General features: G+C 38.0%; 1 protein-coding gene across 3 annotated transcripts in view; it reads left to right on the forward strand.

The window, feature by feature from the left end:
- The window catches only part of HAPLN1 (hyaluronan and proteoglycan link protein 1), a 77,004-nt gene extending 61,417 nt beyond the window's left edge, over positions 1–15,587 (forward strand). For 2 of the 3 annotated variants that reach the window (XM_072736865.1, XM_072736864.1), the window contains exons 3-5: positions 2,593–2,964; positions 10,716–11,018; positions 13,080–14,901. In XM_072736865.1, coding sequence (XP_072592966.1) covers positions 2,593–2,964; positions 10,716–11,018; positions 13,080–13,369 — 965 coding nt within the window. In that variant the 3' untranslated portion in view covers positions 13,370–14,901. Of the gene's footprint in view, positions 1–2,592; positions 2,965–10,715; positions 11,019–13,079 lie in introns of all 3 variants that reach the window. The other variant, XM_025992935.2, reaches the window with a different exon arrangement.
- Positions 15,588–19,684: the final 4,097 nt, after the last annotated feature.

The raw sequence follows: 19,684 nt of genomic DNA on the forward strand, positions 1-19,684 counted from the left end.
TTTAAAATACTACAAGATGATGTACAGTTAACCACAGAAAAAAATTAGAAGTCTCAGCCCCCTGTACAAGAGTTTTGATCTTTGCTTTAACTCTTTAATTTATGAAGCACTCAGACCCTGTAGTCATTCTGGAACACCTTATGATTATGTGAAACCACAGAATAATTTCTATGTTTCCTTTGTAACACAGGTACCATTTTATGTATTTTTTTACCCACTGGGTTCAAAATTTTCTAAGTAGATAGTTAATAATATGCCAAAATCATGCTATCAGGTAGTATCATATTTAAGAAAGACTGTGTAGGGATCCCTGGGTGGCGCAGCGGTTTGGCGCCTGCCTTTGGCCCAGGGCGCGATCCTGGAGACCCGGGATCGAATCCCACGTCGGGCTCCCGGTGCCTGGAGCCTGCTTCTCCCTCTGCCTATGTCTCTGCCTCTCTCTCTCTCTCTGACTATCATGAATAAATAATAATAATAAAAAAATTTAAAAAAAAAAAAGAAAGACTGTGTAAAAAAAATCTATGCAGTAGGAAGAGTTAGCAGTGAGTGCATACTTATTTTTGATCAGCCATGGTTCTAAGTGCCTTATGTGTCTATTAGATCAGCTATGTATGACAGATATGCTATCCCTAATTCATATATAAAGAAATTAGAACTTAGAGGCTGCCCAACTTGCTCAAGGCTACAGAGCTAGTAAATGGAGGTGGTGAGATTATAACAAGGTATCACATTGCAACCTTCGTTCCTAATTACTATAATACCACTTATCCCTTATGGATTTGGACAAATTAGTTTTGATTTTATGGTAAAAATCTTGCAAGAGTCATGAAAATGCAACCTCCTGTAGCTCTGTGTCAGGTCTCAGTTCACGCCTTGGCATTGGAAGCTCACCTGCCAAGCACCCTTCACTACAGCAACTTTCCTCCGCCTGGAAAGAGGATACTTGGATGCAGTCATTAGGGGTATTGTAGAGGGAAGATTACAGGTAGGATAGAGTTGGACAGATTTGTCTTGCTTCCCTTATGATTCTATGATCCCAAATAAAAAGGTAAAGAATAAAATCTAAAGGAAATGCTTAATGAACTGGATTTATGATTCATTTTAATGAAGCCATTATCCTCTTATTTTATTATCTATTCCAAGTGGGAGCATTAATGGCTTTGTTAAACTTTTCAGTTTTTAAGGATTGAAGCTGACATAAATTGGGGCCATTTTAAAATACTCATTCTGATCATTGTAGGTGAAAAATAAAACCACGGTATCTGTTTTTGGATACTCTTTAAAATCTGAATCCTGTGTATGCCATTAAATAAGTAACTTATGGGATCTGTCTGGAGTTGAGTGGGTGCTCTCCATAACCTGTTAATCCTCAATGATTCGTGGCCAAGATTCACTCAGTACCTACCTACCTCAGGCTGGAAGGGCTGCAGAGCTCCACAAAAAGCAGCTTTTGGCAAGCTTTGGAAACCGTGCATAGATGAGAAGGTGTGTGTGTGTGTGTCCAGGAGTTTTTATATTGCTTTTTCATGTTCAAATCTTGCATGTCCTCAAGAGACCTTGTCAAGGTCAAAAGCATAATAAGCTAACCAGGGGAAGCCCCAGAGAAAGCCAAGAACAGCTGGCTCCCTGGAGAATGCAGCCCTACTGACTTGGCAGTCTTGGGCTATTGCGGTGCTCTCTGGAAGGCCATCTCGTTTTTGGAGGAGGGAGGGAGGAAACCAAAGGGCAAGGTAAAGAGAAGTGGGAGCCATAAGATATACTATAAAACAAGATGCAGCAGAAAGCAAAGACAAGGAGTAGGAGATTTATGGGAACAAAGAAACAAATAATTATTTGGTTAATCAGGAAATAAATATAACTTTGGATATGTTTTCAGCAATTAAGTTTTGAGGAATAGATTTCAAAACCTGGAGCTTTTTTTTTTTTTTTTAAGCACTGACTAAAAATACCTTTCTGATGTCTAGTCTTTGTGTGAAAATAAATAAAACATACACACACTGCTTGAAATGCTCCAGAATGACAAATCACAGGTGTATATCTGAATGGAAACTACGAATGTGAGGATATTCTAAGTCCTTTGACTAGAATAGTACGAGGAAAATTGATCACGTTGCTTTATAATCTCACTGCAAATAAAACAGATTTACTGTATTAGAAAGCTCAGGTGGGAAAAGAAATTTGCCTACCTTGAAATTTTTTAGTCTGTACTGATGAAATGAGTCATAAAACTCTGTCATTTTGCTTGGTCTTTCTATATTTTTGATATTTAAATGTAGGAAAAAATAGAATGTTGTTAAATTATCAAACTTCAATGACTGTGGAGTTTTATGTTCAATAATTTTCAATTATCGTAATTAACAAACTTCTTTTTTTTTCAGCGGTTTAAGAGATATGACTGCCTTGTAGGTGCCCTTTAGCTAGTAGAGGTACCTTTATATGTGGTTCAAAAAAGATTACTGTCCAGGAACACAGAGAAGCTCATCACCCGATGATACTCTTTGTCAGATGCCCTGTATAGGTAGCCTATCTCATTTTATTTAAAAAACAAAGCCTAAAAGCATATTAATGGCTCTTTTTCTTTTTTAATTATAGCAGAAAATGGCCCTCGTCTACTCGTGGAAGCAGAACAAGCCAAGGTGTTCTCACACAGAGGTGGCAATGTTACACTGCCATGTAAATTTTATCGAGACCCTACAGCATTTGGCTCAGGAACCCACAAGATCCGAATTAAGTGGACCAAGCTAACTTCAGATTACCTCAAGGAAGTGGACGTTTTTGTTTCCATGGGATATCACAGGAAAGCCTATGGAGGCTACCAGGGTAGAGTGTTTCTGAAGGGAGGCAGTGAAAATGATGCTTCTCTGGTGATTGCAGACCTCACCCTGGAGGATTATGGGAAATATAAGTGTGAGGTGATTGAAGGATTAGAAGATGATACTGCTGTGGTAGCATTAGAGTTACAAGGTAGGTATCTCTAAATGATGTTAAACTCGGAAATGATAATCATTTTTCATGATGAGTAGTATCTACTGGTTACCATAGTGATAATGCAAGAAATCAAAAGTCCATGCGTAGCCTGTTTCTTTTCTTTTGTATTTTGCAGTCTGTCAGTGGTTCCAGCTTTCATACTTGAAATGTACACACAATGGTTATACACAAAATTGAAGCTATTTGCAAGTAGGAGAAACGTGCAGTGGAACTGAATTAATATTTGGAAACTGCCTTATGCTATTCAAAATTTAAATCTCATGACATGGTTACTGAGAAATTCAGATTGAATGCATTTTTATTATGCTTCTAAAATTATCTCAGTTTCAAAATAATGGCAACTTTTGTGAAGGACATCTGCTAACTAAAATACATGTAATTGTATTCTAGAAAGTAACTGTGAAATCTTAATTTAACAAAAAAGTGCCCTCCAGATTTATTTAAATAAGTAAAGAAGTAAACTTTTTTAATGGTCCAAAGTCTTTTAGACACCAAATACCAAACATTTTAGGCATTCTGGGGGAATTTTATTTCTTAAGTATGTAATCTCAATAGGTCCCAAAGCCAAAATGTAGAGAACGCTAAACAATAAAAAGTGTCCTCACTGCCCAAAGCCCACCCTCTATATGTCCCACCAGTAGGGAAATTCTTCTTTATTTCTCATGTATCTCAAAACATCTCATATTCATGAATTTCAGTGTTTCTTTACACTGAAGGATGAGTTATGGCTGTGGTGATGGAATACTTTCCTTCCTTATGCACATAGACTATAGTTGGGTATTTGCTAGAAGATCCTTTCACGTCCTAGAATAAAATTGTGCCTTTGGAAAAGAATCTGTTTGGTCCACTAGCCTATCACTGAAAAATTGACCTTTAGAATCCCACAGAGTCCCATCACATAGAGATTTATTAGCTTTATGTATCTAATAAATTGCAGTATCAAAGTACATTCTTGTGGCTTTCTCTTGTCCCTCTTTTTTCTCTTGTCTCTCTTAGTTGTAGTTCTTGGCTCCTGATTACATGTCACCTTGTACTTCCAGTTTTTATTGACTCACATTAATATCTACAATCACTGGCATTATTCAAGATGAAAAAAGTAATTGGCTTAGAGAAAAGAGTTAATCAAATGTTAATGACAGCCCACTTTCTTTATCGAAGGGGCATCAGGCAGTGGACAAAGCCTCGAGCCAGTAGTACCAACCAAGACTCTTAGGTTAGTCCCAACTCTGCCAGTATGAGTTTCATAACTGGGGCAAGTTACCTACCTTGTTGCACCTGGCTTCCTCACAACTATGAATAACAAGTTGAACTATATTATCTGTTCGGTTAGTTTTTCTTCTAAAATTCTGTTTACAGACTATGTATTTCCTAAACCCATGTAGTATACCTGCCATATTTCCTATCTCTCTCTGTTTATTTTAAAAGAAAACTTCAAGCGAATTGACCAGTATAATTTGCCAGAAGTAGGAGGAAACCATAAAAATATATATACAATGAATATAAGATACTTCCATATTCCATCTGGATACCTGCTTGCTAATAGCTTTGGCATAAAGCCTCCTGTAGCTTTGTTTGAAAAGGAGTTTTACAATATGTCAGAGGAGGATGTACTCTACGACTGTACTGAAGACATAATTAGAGATGTTGAAGTAGAAACTGTAAAAAGGGTAACTTTTCCTGCCTAGGCCCCGCACCATCCCAAAGCATTACGTTTTCCCTGCTATTGGAACGCTTCCCGACCATATGACCCATTAGCACATGAGCCAAGTAAATGTGTCCAAGAAACCAATTTAACTGATAAATATTTTTATAAGTGCCTTTTTGGTGCCAGGAGATGTGAAGATTTCCAAATCTTGGTTGCTGTAATCATGTGTGCTGTGTGTTTCGCTCACTTTCAGTAATGCCCCTTGACAGATGAGACTTAGGAAGAACTCCTTTTCTAAGGTAACATGGCGAGTGGTCAGAGCTAAAACTGGAATTTGATACCAAGAACATTGGACGAACACTGGATGTGTTTTTATCCACTATGATCAAGGGGTTTACAGGAAGGAGAAATTCTCTGATGGGGAGAAGACCAGAGGCTTTAAAAAGGCAGCAGTCTTTGGCAGCTTCTGGCTTCAGGAGATTCTTAGAGGCTCCAAAGTTATTTGGGTGATAACCTACAGACTGTCTTTGGTTCCCACTGCATTAACTGAGGTACTCATGGGAGCTGTTAAATTCCTGTCCCTGCAGATAGTGTTTCTCCATCTTTCTTATGTGCTGCAGCAAGGGTAGGAACAGTCATTAACCAGAGGCCATGCCTTGAAAGAGCTAACATCTTAACAGTGAGCATTATACACAGGAAACCATTTCTGAACAACTGAAAAAAAATATAAATCTTCAAAGAATAAGGTCAGAGTTCTACCCCGTGTCTTCTCTTCCACTCCGCAGCAGTGACATTCTCACAGCACCTTCCACATTGTAGCTCTAATCACACTTTGTTTTGTAAAGATTGCCTGTCTCCACCTGTTAACCACTATCTGCTTGAGGGCAGTCAAGTGCCAAGAATGCAGTTAGTGCTCAGTAAATAGTTTACAAGTGATTGAATGTTAGACACAATGGGTTTAAACTATTCAAATACTAAAACAAAATGTGCATGCCATGGAGAGGAGGCTGTGGGAAGTACTGCAAAGGAAGCAACATTTGATTTGGACCCCGAAAGGTGAACCTGGTCCTTCCAAAGGGTAGAGAGCATGAAAAAGCAAGGGAGAGGATCTTTCCCCAAAGGGAAAACTGAAAAACAGATGCCACAGACAGTCCGCATCCACTTGGACTGGTTTAAGGCTCCCAGCTTTGGCAATAGGGTGAGATAAAAGTCTTTATTATAGCCAATTTCAAACATTTGGAAAAATTAGAAAGACTAGTATATTGAATCCCTATATGCCATTGTCCAGCTTCAAAAATTATCATGATAAAGACACCTTATTTTATATAATCCCACTTCCACTGAATAATTTTCAAGAAAACCTCAGATAGCATATTATTTTGTCTACATATGCTGCAATATACAATAAAGACTCCTATTGTAAAATGAAATTACAAAAAATATTTAAGATAGTCATTGTAGAATAAAATTTGAAGAAGCTTAGTTGCTAACCTGAGGATAGACATGAAAAGTGACTTGATAATTTCCACATAGTCTGGGATAGATGAGCAAGGTGCAGCGATTATATACCTAAGAGTTTAAGGGCTATGTGGCAAAAGAGATCTTGTGGTTATTCCTTATTAGCTCAAACCCAGTTTTTGACTTTTTTCATTATGAGTTACATTCTTATATATGACCATCAGGCCTCGTCAATCTTACGACATATGTAAATAAGGCCAAGGAAGCATATCATTTTAAATGTCATGATTATGCTGCCTTTTCAACTGTAATTGTACAATATTTTAAATTATATTAGTCCTTTAATATATACCAAATGCTGTGTGCTCCAAAGAATTTTTCCAATTAGAAAGAAATCATTCTTCTTTAAGATGTCCAAATTATATGGCTTGTATTTATATATTACAAGATTTTATTCTGTCTTGGATTCAAGACAGAATATACGTATATATATATATATATATATTTGTATTACGTATCTATAAAATGCATATCAAACCATGCGCACTTTGAAGGAACAGACCATTCCCCAAACCTGTATTCTAGAGGACTGAGCCCAGTGCCTTGCTCTTAGCTGTGACTTAAGAATTGCTTTTATGAATAATATTGATAAAAAAATTATAACCTTTTTTGAAAGACTAAACTACATGTGAGCTGGAGTTAGCTGTGGATAATTTTTTCATATAAAAGCTTTGATTGGGTAATACCTTCTGATTTCTACCAATTACCCACATTGCCAGGAAAAGCACTCAGCAAGACTAGCCTTATGTGAATATAACGGAGAGATTCCACTCACTAGAAATTAATGAGTAACTTGGTCTATACAATTCATCTCAGCAATCAACAAATAAATAAAAAATATGAAAAACAATACTTTTTCTTCCAATCTCCCATTGTATTGGTTTTCTGCTATTGAAAATGGGGCCAGATACACAAAAATATAGTCTGAGAGCTATTAGAAATTGAAAAATAATTTCAGATATGTGTAGTACTGATAGGCCCTGTAAGGAGTACTGAGGAAGGCAAAATTATACTCCATGGTTTCTGTCCTTCTATTATTAAAGCTACTGAAATTTATATTAGCTCTCATACGGGCCATGGTATGAACATGTTTCAGATGTCTAACAAATTGATATTTGCCCACAACTAGGATGAATTAGACTGTGCAGTTATAAATATTAAATAATGTGTTTTCAAAACATATTTCTACTGACTAAACTACTCACATTCTTTTCCTTACAATAGATCATCCTTATTAATTCCCTTTGTTGTGATGCATACCAGCCCTTCATAGGAAAAGAAACAACTTTTGATTACATTTTGACAGATGAGTATAAAATAATCATACTTGGAAAATAATCACACGCCCTTCGTTTTCACCGAAGGAAGTTTAGCTTGTATTTTTGTAATGCTGGATGAAAGCAATAACCATTCTCCCCATAATTCAGCTGCAGGAAGTACACATTTTTCCACAGAGACAGGTTTCTGCAATTACAGCCTTAGATGTTGAAATCTTAACATGCTGGAAGTAAAATAAGTAAATAAATAAAATACTAACAAACATGTAGTTCCAGAAATGCCCCTGCTGGTAAGAAACATTTAATTATTGAAATATGTACACCAAATGTGCACAGTACAGTGAAACTTTTACAACCTTGGCTAAGACTCAGAAATAGATCTTGATTTACTAGGAATGTAGTGTTTCCGTGATCATCAAACATTAATTAAAATTCAAGTAAATGTTTTGAATTAATATAACAATAAGTTGACCACTTTTTCCTACAACTGAAAAATAATGAAGTTTCGATATCGGGTCTCATTATGACTTTAAGAAATGTTTGCATGAAGTTATGTTAAATTTGAAAGGAACTTAAATAAAAATACATTACACTGAATTTGGAACTGAGTCAACCATGGTTCAGGAACGTTCAATGCTTAATCAAGAACAAACGACTCAGGAAAATTTTTTCCTAATGCTCATGAGAGTCCACCAAATAACACCACAGTGAATTTAAGCCAGAAATGTTGTCTAGGTCTTGAAAATTATTGTAAATTAAAATATCCTACATTCCCCACTGTTCCCTTCTTGAGACGTTTGGGAAACAGGATCCTACCCAAATGGCTTCTCTCTCCAGACTTTGAGAATTTTCTTTCACTTCGGGTCTAGCTGCCAAAGAAATCTCTTCCGGATAAATTAAATATGTTTCTTTTCATTGGCATTGCTGGGGTTCTGAGGAATGAGGATGAAAGGCATGAGAGGACAGTGAGAGCTCTAGCAGCTCCTTCCCAGCGCTAACTGGGTTCTTAGCTGGATGCCTGGAAATAGCTCTTCTTAGATAGAACCATCTCGGGCTCCCCTCCACCCCCACCACTGCAGGGGGCAGTGACAACTGAGAGAGTCTTTTCCTCCTTCCTTTTGGCTCTGATTCAACTTACAGATCCTTCAGCCAAGAACCTGAGAAGGCAGGATGAAATCAGGAAGCCTTCCTGGATCCCTGCCTCTAGTGAATGGTGCCAGCTGGACTGCCCTGGAGGGACAAACGTGTCCTGCAGAGTCCTTGGGTGGACATGACTTGATTTAGGCTATTGAAATTTCTTCTTGTAGAGTCTTCCAGGACAATTTATAAAAGGAAAACATTTCCTGTGTCCTGGTTACACTATTAGTGAATTGTACATTCATCTTGCATAGGGTCTGCAGTCTCATAAAATAACACTTGTGATATAACCCACCAAATTACTGTGTCAGTGGGACAACTTTTATATTCCAAGTATTCTTTTAAAGATTTCATTTGTTTATTTTATTTTATTTTATTTTATTTTATTTATTTATTATTGAGAGAGAGAGAGAGAGAATGAGCAAGGGTGGGGCAGAGGGAGAGAAAAAGAGAAGCTGGGAGCCCAATGCAGGGCTTCACCCCAGGATCATGACCTGAGTCAAAGGCAGATGCTTAACTGACTGAGCCACCCAGGTGCCCCTCCACATGCTAAAGTATTAAATATTACTAATTACAATAAAAAAAAATCCAAGGCAGGACCTTAAATAACCACTCTGAATTAACTGTCTTTTCTGGGGAGATGTTTTGAGGCAGTGGTCCCTGTTAAAGTCCAGCAAATGATACAACATTGCTTTCTTATGACATAATTCTCATCCTTTAAGGGAAATGCACAGAAAGTCAGGAGATGGCTCAATCACCTCCAGGGATTATTTGACCAAAAAGAATGCTTTAGGGAAGCCATTGCATCTTCCCAGGCAAAGTCAAGCGCCAAATCACAATGTTCACATTAGTTAAGGGTTTTTGCCCTCTCACATACTTAGCTCAATTCTTTGGCATTAACTAAATCAATGTTTATTCTGTATCTACCTTGCACAGGACAAGCTTTGGGAAGGTTGCTTTTTGTTTTTGTTTTTTTTTCTATTTGCAATAGAAATGTTTTCAAAAGCTAGTTTCAATTTGCAACATATGAATATGGAAGCTGAAAAGTTATTTTTAAATGAAAGTTCTCATTTCAGTTGTGCTGTTCAAGAACAGAAAAAAAATAAGAAGGGCCACCACGCTAGAAGTTGAAATAGATTAACAGAGTACTCTTTATGGAGTATGGAGTGAGGTATGCCTCACTGTAAACAATTCTTATTAATATGAACTAAGGCTGCTTAACTAGGTTTCTGTTACTTAGATAAACTCACTTTAGAGTTTCTCCAAATAGGAAGCCTCCTGAGTGAAAAGTCCTTAGATCAGTTTTTAGGAGCATATGTAAAAGGAAGTATATAGCTACACTTGATTCATTTGTTACCACATATGTTTATACATTTAAAAGGCTATAGGAAGCCAGGCACCTAGGTGCCTCAGTTGGTTAAGTATTTGACTCTTGATTTTGGCTGAGGTCATGATCTCAGAAGCGTGGAATCAAGCCCTGAGTCTGTTCTGCGCTCAGCACGGGCAGAATCTGCTTGAGATTCTCTCTCCCTCTCGCTCTCCCCCTCCTCTCCCTCCCCTGCTCAGGGGCACTCAATAAATAAATAAATAAATAAATAAATAAATAAATAAATAAATAAAATCTTTAAAAAAATGAAATATAAAGGGCTATCCTAAGCTAATTACTAATTATATTAGAATACTTACTAATAAAAACATGGAGAATTTTAATAAATAACTTCTCTCTGAGCATGATTTCTATATCCTCTGCCGCCATTAGTATTCAATATTGACTTTTTCCTCACTGAAAAGGACTCAGTAGTAATCCATTTTAGGGTTAATAACAGAAGTAGCAGAAGGGAGATTCCCAAGGAAGCTCTTTAAAAAAGATAACCTGTGGATGAATCATTCCAGAAAGGAAAGTTGTAAGGCTTGAACTGAGCTCTTGGCAAAAGGACCAATCACTGAGATAAACCCCATAGCTAACTGTGAGATGCTTGGAGCTGAGAGGCTGTTCGTAGGTGAAAGGGACCATGAGAAACCACCGTAAGGTGACCATAAACTCTAACTTGACCTGATGGAGATTTTATTGCCTTTTCACCAGTCAAGTGGCATTTGCTCCTGGTCCTTACTGACTGCACCACTAACCCCTTGGCCTCTCCTTTGGACAGGTGTGGTGTTCCCCTACTTTCCACGACTGGGGCGCTACAATCTCAATTTTCACGAGGCGCAGCAGGCTTGCCTGGACCAGGATGCTGTGATCGCCTCCTTCGACCAGCTGTACGAGGCCTGGCGGGGCGGGCTGGACTGGTGCAACGCTGGCTGGCTGAGTGACGGCTCCGTGCAGTACCCCATCACCAAGCCCAGAGAGCCGTGTGGAGGCCAGAACACGGTGCCCGGCGTCCGGAACTACGGGTTTTGGGATAAAGACAAGAGCAGATACGATGTTTTCTGTTTTACATCTAACTTCAATGGTAAGCCACTAACTGCACTGCCTTCTTTCCTGTCCAGGGGATCAATACGTATTGTAATGGAACACTCAATTTTTAATCCTACCTACTTAAGGAAAAAAAGAACAGAATGTGGCCTTGACGTGTTGCCCTCAGTTTGAAAAGATGCAAAGTTCTGTAACATTCATAATTTTTAAAAAATCCCCCTAAGCAAAAATGCGTATTTCCACTACTCCTAGGTTCGTGGCATCCGATTGTAATTATAAAACACAGTTTAAATTGCAAACTTGTTACGGGGTCTCTTTCTTATTGACAAACACCTTGCCGCCACTGCGTGTGATAGACACGTAGGCCCTGGGCTACAGAGTTCTCAACTAAAGTGAGACCAGCCTCTATGTCACGCTCTCTTGCTCTAAATTACAAAGTCAAGTATGTTCATAGTTGATCAACCAAATGCACAATAAAGAGAGAGCTCAGAGTAAAGAGAACTTTGCAAAAAATAAATAAGTAGCAATAGGACTGGAGGCAAAAGTGGAAGAAGAGAGATCCAGGTGGCCTCCGTGTTGATGACTTGATCTATCACCTTCACCATAACTCCCAACCTTGTCTTGCTCTGTCCAGAATCAGCTGTGTAATTTGTGAGGCCCAGTGCAGAATGAAAATGTGGGTTCCATGATCAAAAATCAAGGATTTTAAGATGGTGACAGCAGCATATTAAACAAGCGTGGGGCCCCATGTAACTGCACAGGTCGCACACTCCTAAAGCAAACCCTGGCCCTGTCGTTTTATATTCTAGTTCCCTGGGGACATGCTTTGGGAAAAATAGCAAGGGACAGGGGATGGCCGAACTTTCTGAAAAGGGCCAGGTGATAAATACTTTTGGCTTTGTGGGCCACACAGTCTTTGTTGCAACTACTCAATGTAGCTCCATACACTGTCATGCAAAACAGCCACAAGCAGTATTAAAGCGATGGCTGTGGCTATGTTCCAACAAAACTTCTGTTGACTCCTCCTGTGCTGTAGACTTTGCGGACCTCCCTGTGGTATGGATGATAGAGCCGACCTCTAACTAATGTTGCAGGGGCCTCGGCCTTTCCTTCAAATCACATTGTCTTAGTCTAGAAAGACTTGGCAAGCTCGAATGTATACTTCCATAACCCGTATGTGATGGAGGGCAAAGAGGCAGCCCATAACAATCTGTGATCAGACAAGAGAGTCTGATTACACTCCACATGAGCCTCAAAGTCTGGGAAAATCTTCAATCAATGTAGCACGTCAGCCAATGGATGTCGCACTTTATACGTTGTAGGCATATTTAATATACATTAAAGGCATTTCAGTAATTAACTTTATTCAGTGAGTGGTTAAGACTAACACGCTCTTCCTTGTGAAATCAAGAAATGGTTAGGTGTCAGGGCTCCCACGGAGCAAAGCTGAAAAAAAATAAATAAATAAATGCACCCTCTTTGCTAGGAACTGAACAGGCTGGGGTTCACATTCTGAGTCTGCATTATTTATGGCAAGTGACTTCCTGTATTTTTTGCATTTTCATACTGTAGTCTTTGAATCAGAATAATGTCTTATTGATACCTGTAGTGAAAAGGACTTGAGGGCTTTTGATTTTTTTTAAATGGACTTTTATGTCAGGAATGTGTTTTGATCTTTTCACATTCAAATTTTGCCTCTCCAGAAACTTGTGCGAGGGTTCAGTCTTGCTACAGCTAGAATTTAAATAGCTCTTGCTTTTAACGTGGAATTTTGTCTTCTCTAGTGCTACAGAAGGGCCCTTTTAGTCCCTAATTAGCTAACAGAAACTGCATCTGTCATTTCCCTTCTCTGTTTCAAAGCTGTAAAAGGGCATGTCTGAACGCATAGCAAGGGGCAAGGAAAAAACTCATCTAGCAGAGAATGACTGAGGGGTGCTATGTTTAATGGACAACCCCATGGTCCCAAACCTGACAGCCATTGCTCTATCTCCCCCCGCCCCCCCCCCTTCATGGAAAAGCACTTGGGTTTGGGCTCCTTCCATGTCTGTGGGGCTCAGCTGCAGACAGGCCCATTGACTCTCACCCCTTCTCTCCACAGGCCGGTTTTACTACCTTATCCACCCCACCAAGCTGACCTATGATGAAGCAGTGCAGGCTTGTCTCAACGATGGTGCTCAGATCGCCAAAGTGGGCCAGATATTCGCTGCCTGGAAACTTCTGGGATATGACCGCTGCGATGCGGGCTGGTTGGCCGATGGCAGCGTCCGCTACCCCATCTCTAGGCCAAGAAGGCGCTGCAGTCCTACAGAGGCTGCGGTGCGCTTCGTGGGTTTCCCAGATAAAAAGCATAAGCTGTACGGTGTCTACTGCTTCAGAGCATATAACTGAGCGTGCCCCTGGAGCACATCAGTTTTAAAGTCATTAAGAACATGTGAAAGGTTGTTGTTTTTTTTTTTTTTTCAATATGAACTCATGCAAGTTACCAAAACTGTGATAACCCTTTTTTACTTACTGTAAAGAGTCATTTTCATAAAGACCAATTCATTGATTTGTTTTTGTAAAGCTATCATTCAATATATATTATAAATTAATATAATTTTAAGGGAAGCGCTATATTAAGGAGGCTTTAGAGCCCAACTGTTTAGGCTACATCATCCCAGTGAAGTATCCTTTCATGAACGGGGCATGCAATAGCTTGAGGTTTGCTAGGATTAAATTGAGGAAAGTACAGCTACTTGGAGCAGCAGCTTCCACAAGCACAAATTTTACACATTTGTACAATTTTGAAATGCACTACAATATACAAATTAGAGCAACAGATTTGAAATACAGGCTTCTTTACATAAACTGAGATTCCGAGAGGTTGCACAAAACTCAGTTTCACAAGGGAACAAGCTACACTTTTCTAAAGGATAATATTTCAAGTCTGCAATAAACAATGTTTTAGTCTATAAAATCCTGCCTTTTTGACCAAAAAAAAAAAATTCATATGGACTCCAATGCATAATAACAAGCACAGTTAAAACTCCTTAATAACCCCATTTATATGAAGTATGAAACGTAAATAAGCAGATAATATTTAACCAATGAGAGACTCCTATCTTCTTTTAATTAAAATGACATGTACCTGAGAAAAATTGTTAAATCTTTTGAGTAGCTTTACTGAGTTATATTTAAATTCTAAAGGCCGTCTGCTAAGCAGCCATTAGCATCTACTCAGGGCAGTTATATAGATAAACTGCTGGACAGAAAAATTGTAAAATTTAGCAGCTTGATTTTATGTTAGCCTATGAAATATATTGTCCTATAAAAATAACTTTAAACTATTTAATATTTCCTTCTTTACCTTACACGAAAAAAGTTTAAATCACAAAAGGAATGAGTAACTATACACTTGCCTAACCAAGAAATATAGACCCAACTTTCAAAATTTCTATTATTCTACTTTGTATACATACTAGAAAGCCCAACCGGTGCCTGTGAGTGGGGGGAAACAAGTGAACAAAGTAGTTCTAAACCTTCCTCCATATAGAAAATGTGGTCAGTGATGTCACTTTCCTTGCTGGTCATCATTAGGCTTAAATGAAATGCAGAAGCTCCCATCAAAGAGTTTACACTAAAATCTTCAGGGCTTTAAATGAAAGGGTAAGGCCAGTTTCAGAAAAACAACTTTAGACATTAGCAGCTCCAATATTAAATAAAGCTCTGTTTTCCTATATTTTTATGACTGTTGAGACCCCGCAGGGACCAATATTTGTATTCAATTTACATTTCATGGTTTCCCATTGTTTCACAATGAGTTCTAATAAATGGGATTTAGTATAATAATCCAAGTATGACATAGCTGGTATGCTTTCATGAATGTTTTTATGTAGATTTCCCTCCCATGAACATGAGTAAATAAATCTGTTTCCTGAATTGATTGTGGTTGCATTTAAAGCTCTGTAATAATTCTAATAAATTTACTCTATAAATATAGAGTTAACATGTGTAGAAGGTATAGAACAATTGGAAGCCCATGAAACCATAATTATATCCATATATTATCTAGACAAAATATTGTAAATAAGAGTTGATCATTTCTTTTATTGAAGCGTATCTGGGAAATTTCAGATGCTTTAATATTGAAAGAGGACAATGTATGCATGCACATTTTTACATTAGGCTGGATATGCAAATTGTACAAAAATATAAATCCAAAGAGATTGTAAAGTTTAACTCAGACACTGCTGATACAACTAGAACTCAAACTACTAACCTAAAAATACCTGAATGGTCTAGGATAAGATGAATATATTATTTAAAGAGGGGACTATCTCCAAAATAGCAACTTTAACACCTCAGATATGGGGGTTAGCATGTTGGAGGAAGCCCATACTTGAATGATTATGCCCCACATTACAAGAATTGTATCGGGAATGCAAGTGGGAACACATTTCTATTGAAGCAGATATGTAAATTTCAGTTATTGCTGCAGAACTCTACCTTTATAATATTTTAAGCATCGTAGCATTTCTTAACTTTTGAATACTTACTAGTATTGGAATTGGTGCTGTTCAAAATCTCTGGAGTGACTGTTAGCTAATTAAAACCTATTCTGATTGCACGCCATTTTTCCATGCTTGTAAAAGAAAAAAAAAAAAACACAAAAACAAAAAAATTAACAGAATGAATACTGCTGGGCAGAATTTTTATCTTCTGACTTCCCCCAAAGGATCAGAATCCCCTTGCCCCTTTGGACTCCTATCTGAGTAAGGGTATTTTTAATGTTCTTATTTTGCCATTTTTCCACCAATATCTATTTTCCTACTTCATTTTCCAACATATCTCACTGAGTATTTCTAAAAAAGAGAAGCTATCCCAATACACACAATTCCTAAAAGAAACTCAGTAACAACACTATCGAATTCAGAAAGTGCTCCTCAGACTTGGGTTCCAAGAGCATCAGAGGGATGAGATGGGAGTCTGGGTTAGGAAATTTTGTTTTAATCATTTTGTCCATAACTAACAACTGAGGCCCACTTAAGGAACAAAGTTGATTTGCAAATTTCACTGAGATACCAACATCTGAGAACACAGACAAAAAGAAATGATTCACATGAAAAGGAGGAATAGGAATGAAAAGAAGTCATATTAACACTGGAAACCATCTTTAAATGACTGCTGCCATATTTTATCACGGTAAATTTTAGTCAAATATGGTATTTGTAAATTTAAACTTTCTGTCATAGGAAGGGGGCCGGTACCTGTTTAAGCTTTATTTTATGCAATAATATAATCGCTTATTATTTTGGCAATTAGAAGTAGTCTCAAAGGAGATTCCAATTTGGTTGCTGGCAGCCATACTGGGTTTCTTGATTTCAGTGCTCAGAATAGGGTGGTCTCATGGAATAGCTGACCACTAAGGAGGGGAGGAGTAAAAGGGAATTACCTATCAGTTTTCAGCGTAGAATGCATCAAGAACAATCAATGGATAACTGATATAGTTTTGTTTAGAAGTGAACTGTATCATAGCTCACTACTGCCAGAGAGGCAACGATGTACAACAAAGGAAATGAAAAATTCAAAAGTCATTCAACCACCTGATTAAAAGAAAAACCAATATTTAATACCTACTGAATACAAATCTGAGGAGAACCAATCTGTATTACCAAAAAAAAAAAAAAAAATGTTTTCATTTTCTGTAAGATACAATGAACTGGTAAACAAACATTAAAAGTCAATTTTGTGTTACCGCAGTATCTTGATTCGTCTGAGTTGTAGAATCTTAGCTATTATTCTTTGGTCAAACTCTACAAATACATTATTTCAAGAAAAGACATTTAACCCATCCTTGTTTTGATACATTTCAGTTCAAACTGCAAACAACATAACAAAATTTCCATTTCCTATTATTTTTGCAAAGTTAAGGGAGAAAAAGGTGCATGTCTTTGGTAATGCTAAATCAGTAATAGTATATTGCAAAATCTATTGGCTTTTTTCCTTTTTATAAGCTTCAAATCTTAATTTATTTTGCTCAGCAGGTTAGTAATCCCAGAAATCTGTGGTAGTGGTGATCAAATTAATATGCTTGACATGCATTATGAATTCAATTATTAGCACTGAACTAAAAGAAAGATGCTTATTTTCAGAGTAAAGTCCCTATACCCCCAAAACAAGGAATATACCTTCCCTGAATTTTCCACATGGAGAATGCTTTCTGGAGATCGCTGGCATATAGAAAGCAATTCTTAGCTTACAAGAGTCAATGCTGGTATAATGACTTGAATGCAAACACACTCAAAACAGTTTGAGTCATTGACATTCAAACAGAAAAGTACACTTTAAAATTTTCCCAGGACGCCTGGGTGGCTCAGCAGTTGAGCATCTGCCTTTGGCTCAGGGCGTGATCGTGGGGTCCTGGGATCGGGTCCCGCATCAGGCTCCCTGTATGGAGCCTGCTTCTCCCTCTGCCTGTGTCTCTGCCCCTCTCTGTGTGTCTCTCATGAATAAATAAAATCTTTAAAAAATAAAAATAAAAAATAAAATAATAAAATTTTTTCCCATACTTATTTGGAATACAGTACACAACCTTGGAGAAGAAAGCCCTAGAGTAAATATGAAACTAAATAATCTCTAAAATAATCAGCGTTTAAGTTCTGACAGAGATGAAGAATACCATCTTCGGCTTTGCCAGCAAATTTTACATGTGACTATTGCCCAACCAAATACAAAGCCCGTTTGGTACAACTATCAAAGGGTCCTATGGAATTTCAAAGTGGTTAAGTAAAAATAAATTAAACTGTTTGCACGTGATGCCCTTAGTTCCCTACCAAGTGATAATACCTAATACTGAGACCATTCTTGAGTAGAATGGCCCCTGTCCGGGATGGCCAGATATGCAAGGAAACTAGAAATAGTCAAGGATTATAAGGTAGTAGGAGGAAATTAAGTATGGACTAAGAAGGAGATGATATCAAAAGTGTAAGAAAAGGATATTTCCTTTTGTGTCTTGATTTCTTGAGCTCTCTATTTAGAATTCTCGAGAGGCACAGCTTAAGATGGCTCTGTAGCCTTTACTTCTTTCTCTGGAGGTGGTATTTTAGGAAACTGTCAGCAGGCTACACACCCCAATCTTAAGGAGGAAATTCATGACACACATTTTTTTTTTTCCACTAAGAAGCAAACAAAGCTTACTTATTTTCTCTATATTTCTTTTTGGCCAATAAAGTTTGTCACCTCCATAGCCACTCATCATCTGAAACAACTTGGGTCATCCCAGAGGGTGATTCCGTGTGTTTCTTGAAATCAACCAATTTTCCTTCTCAGCTCTTCTCTGTCCACTGGGGTTGTGGAGCATCACATGCTTCGGCTATTAAAAGATGGCTCTTTATTTATTTGGTATCTGACTACAGGCTGAGCTCTGTTTATTTAGGGAAATACTTACAAGGTGGAGAGAAAGCTCAGATTCTTCATTACCTAACAATGAAAACCTATTCACGTTTAATAACAAACGTGAGATTCTTGGATGGCAAAAGGATTCTAAGAGTATTTTATTCTCATTCTTTTCTTGCTAAGGAATGGGCCCAATCATCAGCTCTTTATCCTGCTTGAAATATCTGGGTTTTAAAAATTTGTTTTAAAATGTTTCTCCTTTTGATTTTGGTCAATGAAAATTCGGCCTGTCAAAACTCATGTATGTAGAGAGCAGAAAAAGATAAAAAGCAATTGAGTTTGAGGTTTTAGAGTCTCTGAAAGGCTCTTTTTTGAAGATGCTGAGAATCTTGCATGTGAATCTAAAATGAAGCTTGCAGAACCACTCATTTATTATTCTGATAAATAAACACATTCATGTGTGATGATTGCCGTGAGCCCAGAGAAAAGACAAATAAAGTCCTTTACGGTTCTTCCTGTGTTTGAGTTCCACCAAAAGGAAGATCCTTATTCCATGGGAAGATACTTAATCTTCTGATGAGAGCCAAATTTCAAGTGACTGAGAAGCAAACTCTGTCATTCTGATAGAAATAATGTTTTTAGGGGCGCCTGGGTGGCTCAGTTGATTAAGTGTCTGACTTTGGCTCAGGTCATGATCTCAGTGTCTTGGGATCAAGTCCTGAGTGGGGCTCTACACTCTGCTTGTCCCAGGAGTCTGCTTGTCCCTCGAGTCTGCTTGTCCCTCTGCCTCTCCCCCTGCTTGTGCTCTCACTCTCTCTTTCTCTCTCTCTCAAATAAAGAAATAAAATCTGTTAAAAATTTTTAAAATGTCAAAAAATGTTTTAAAAGCCAACCTTTAAGTTCAATGTACATGAAAATTTAGTAATCTGTTAAGGGAACTGTATTCAGCATATTGCAATCAACTGGGGAACTTTAGAAAAACACTGAGCTCTGTCCCCAGCAGATTATGGTGACAGGTGCAATATGGACTTTGGGAATTTTTAAACCACTCTCTCAACCCCAGTCAATGCTAATATGCAGCCCAGGTTGAGAACCACCAGCCCTTTCTTTTCTTTTAAAGATTTATTCATTTATTTGAGAAAGGAAGAGAGAGAAATGTGGGAGGAGAGGGAGTCCCAAGCAGACCCCGGCACCAAGCACAGAGCCCAATGCCAGCCCAACCCCATGACCTGAGCTGAAACAAAGAGACAAGACACCCAACCAACTCACCCACCCAGGTGCTCCTGATAACCTGCCTTAAGAGATTTAAGATGAAAAACTGAAGCCATT

This window comes from Vulpes vulpes, chromosome 14 (genome assembly GCF_048418805.1).
Source record: "Vulpes vulpes isolate BD-2025 chromosome 14, VulVul3, whole genome shotgun sequence".
NCBI classification, from domain to species: domain Eukaryota; kingdom Metazoa; phylum Chordata; class Mammalia; order Carnivora; family Canidae; genus Vulpes; species Vulpes vulpes.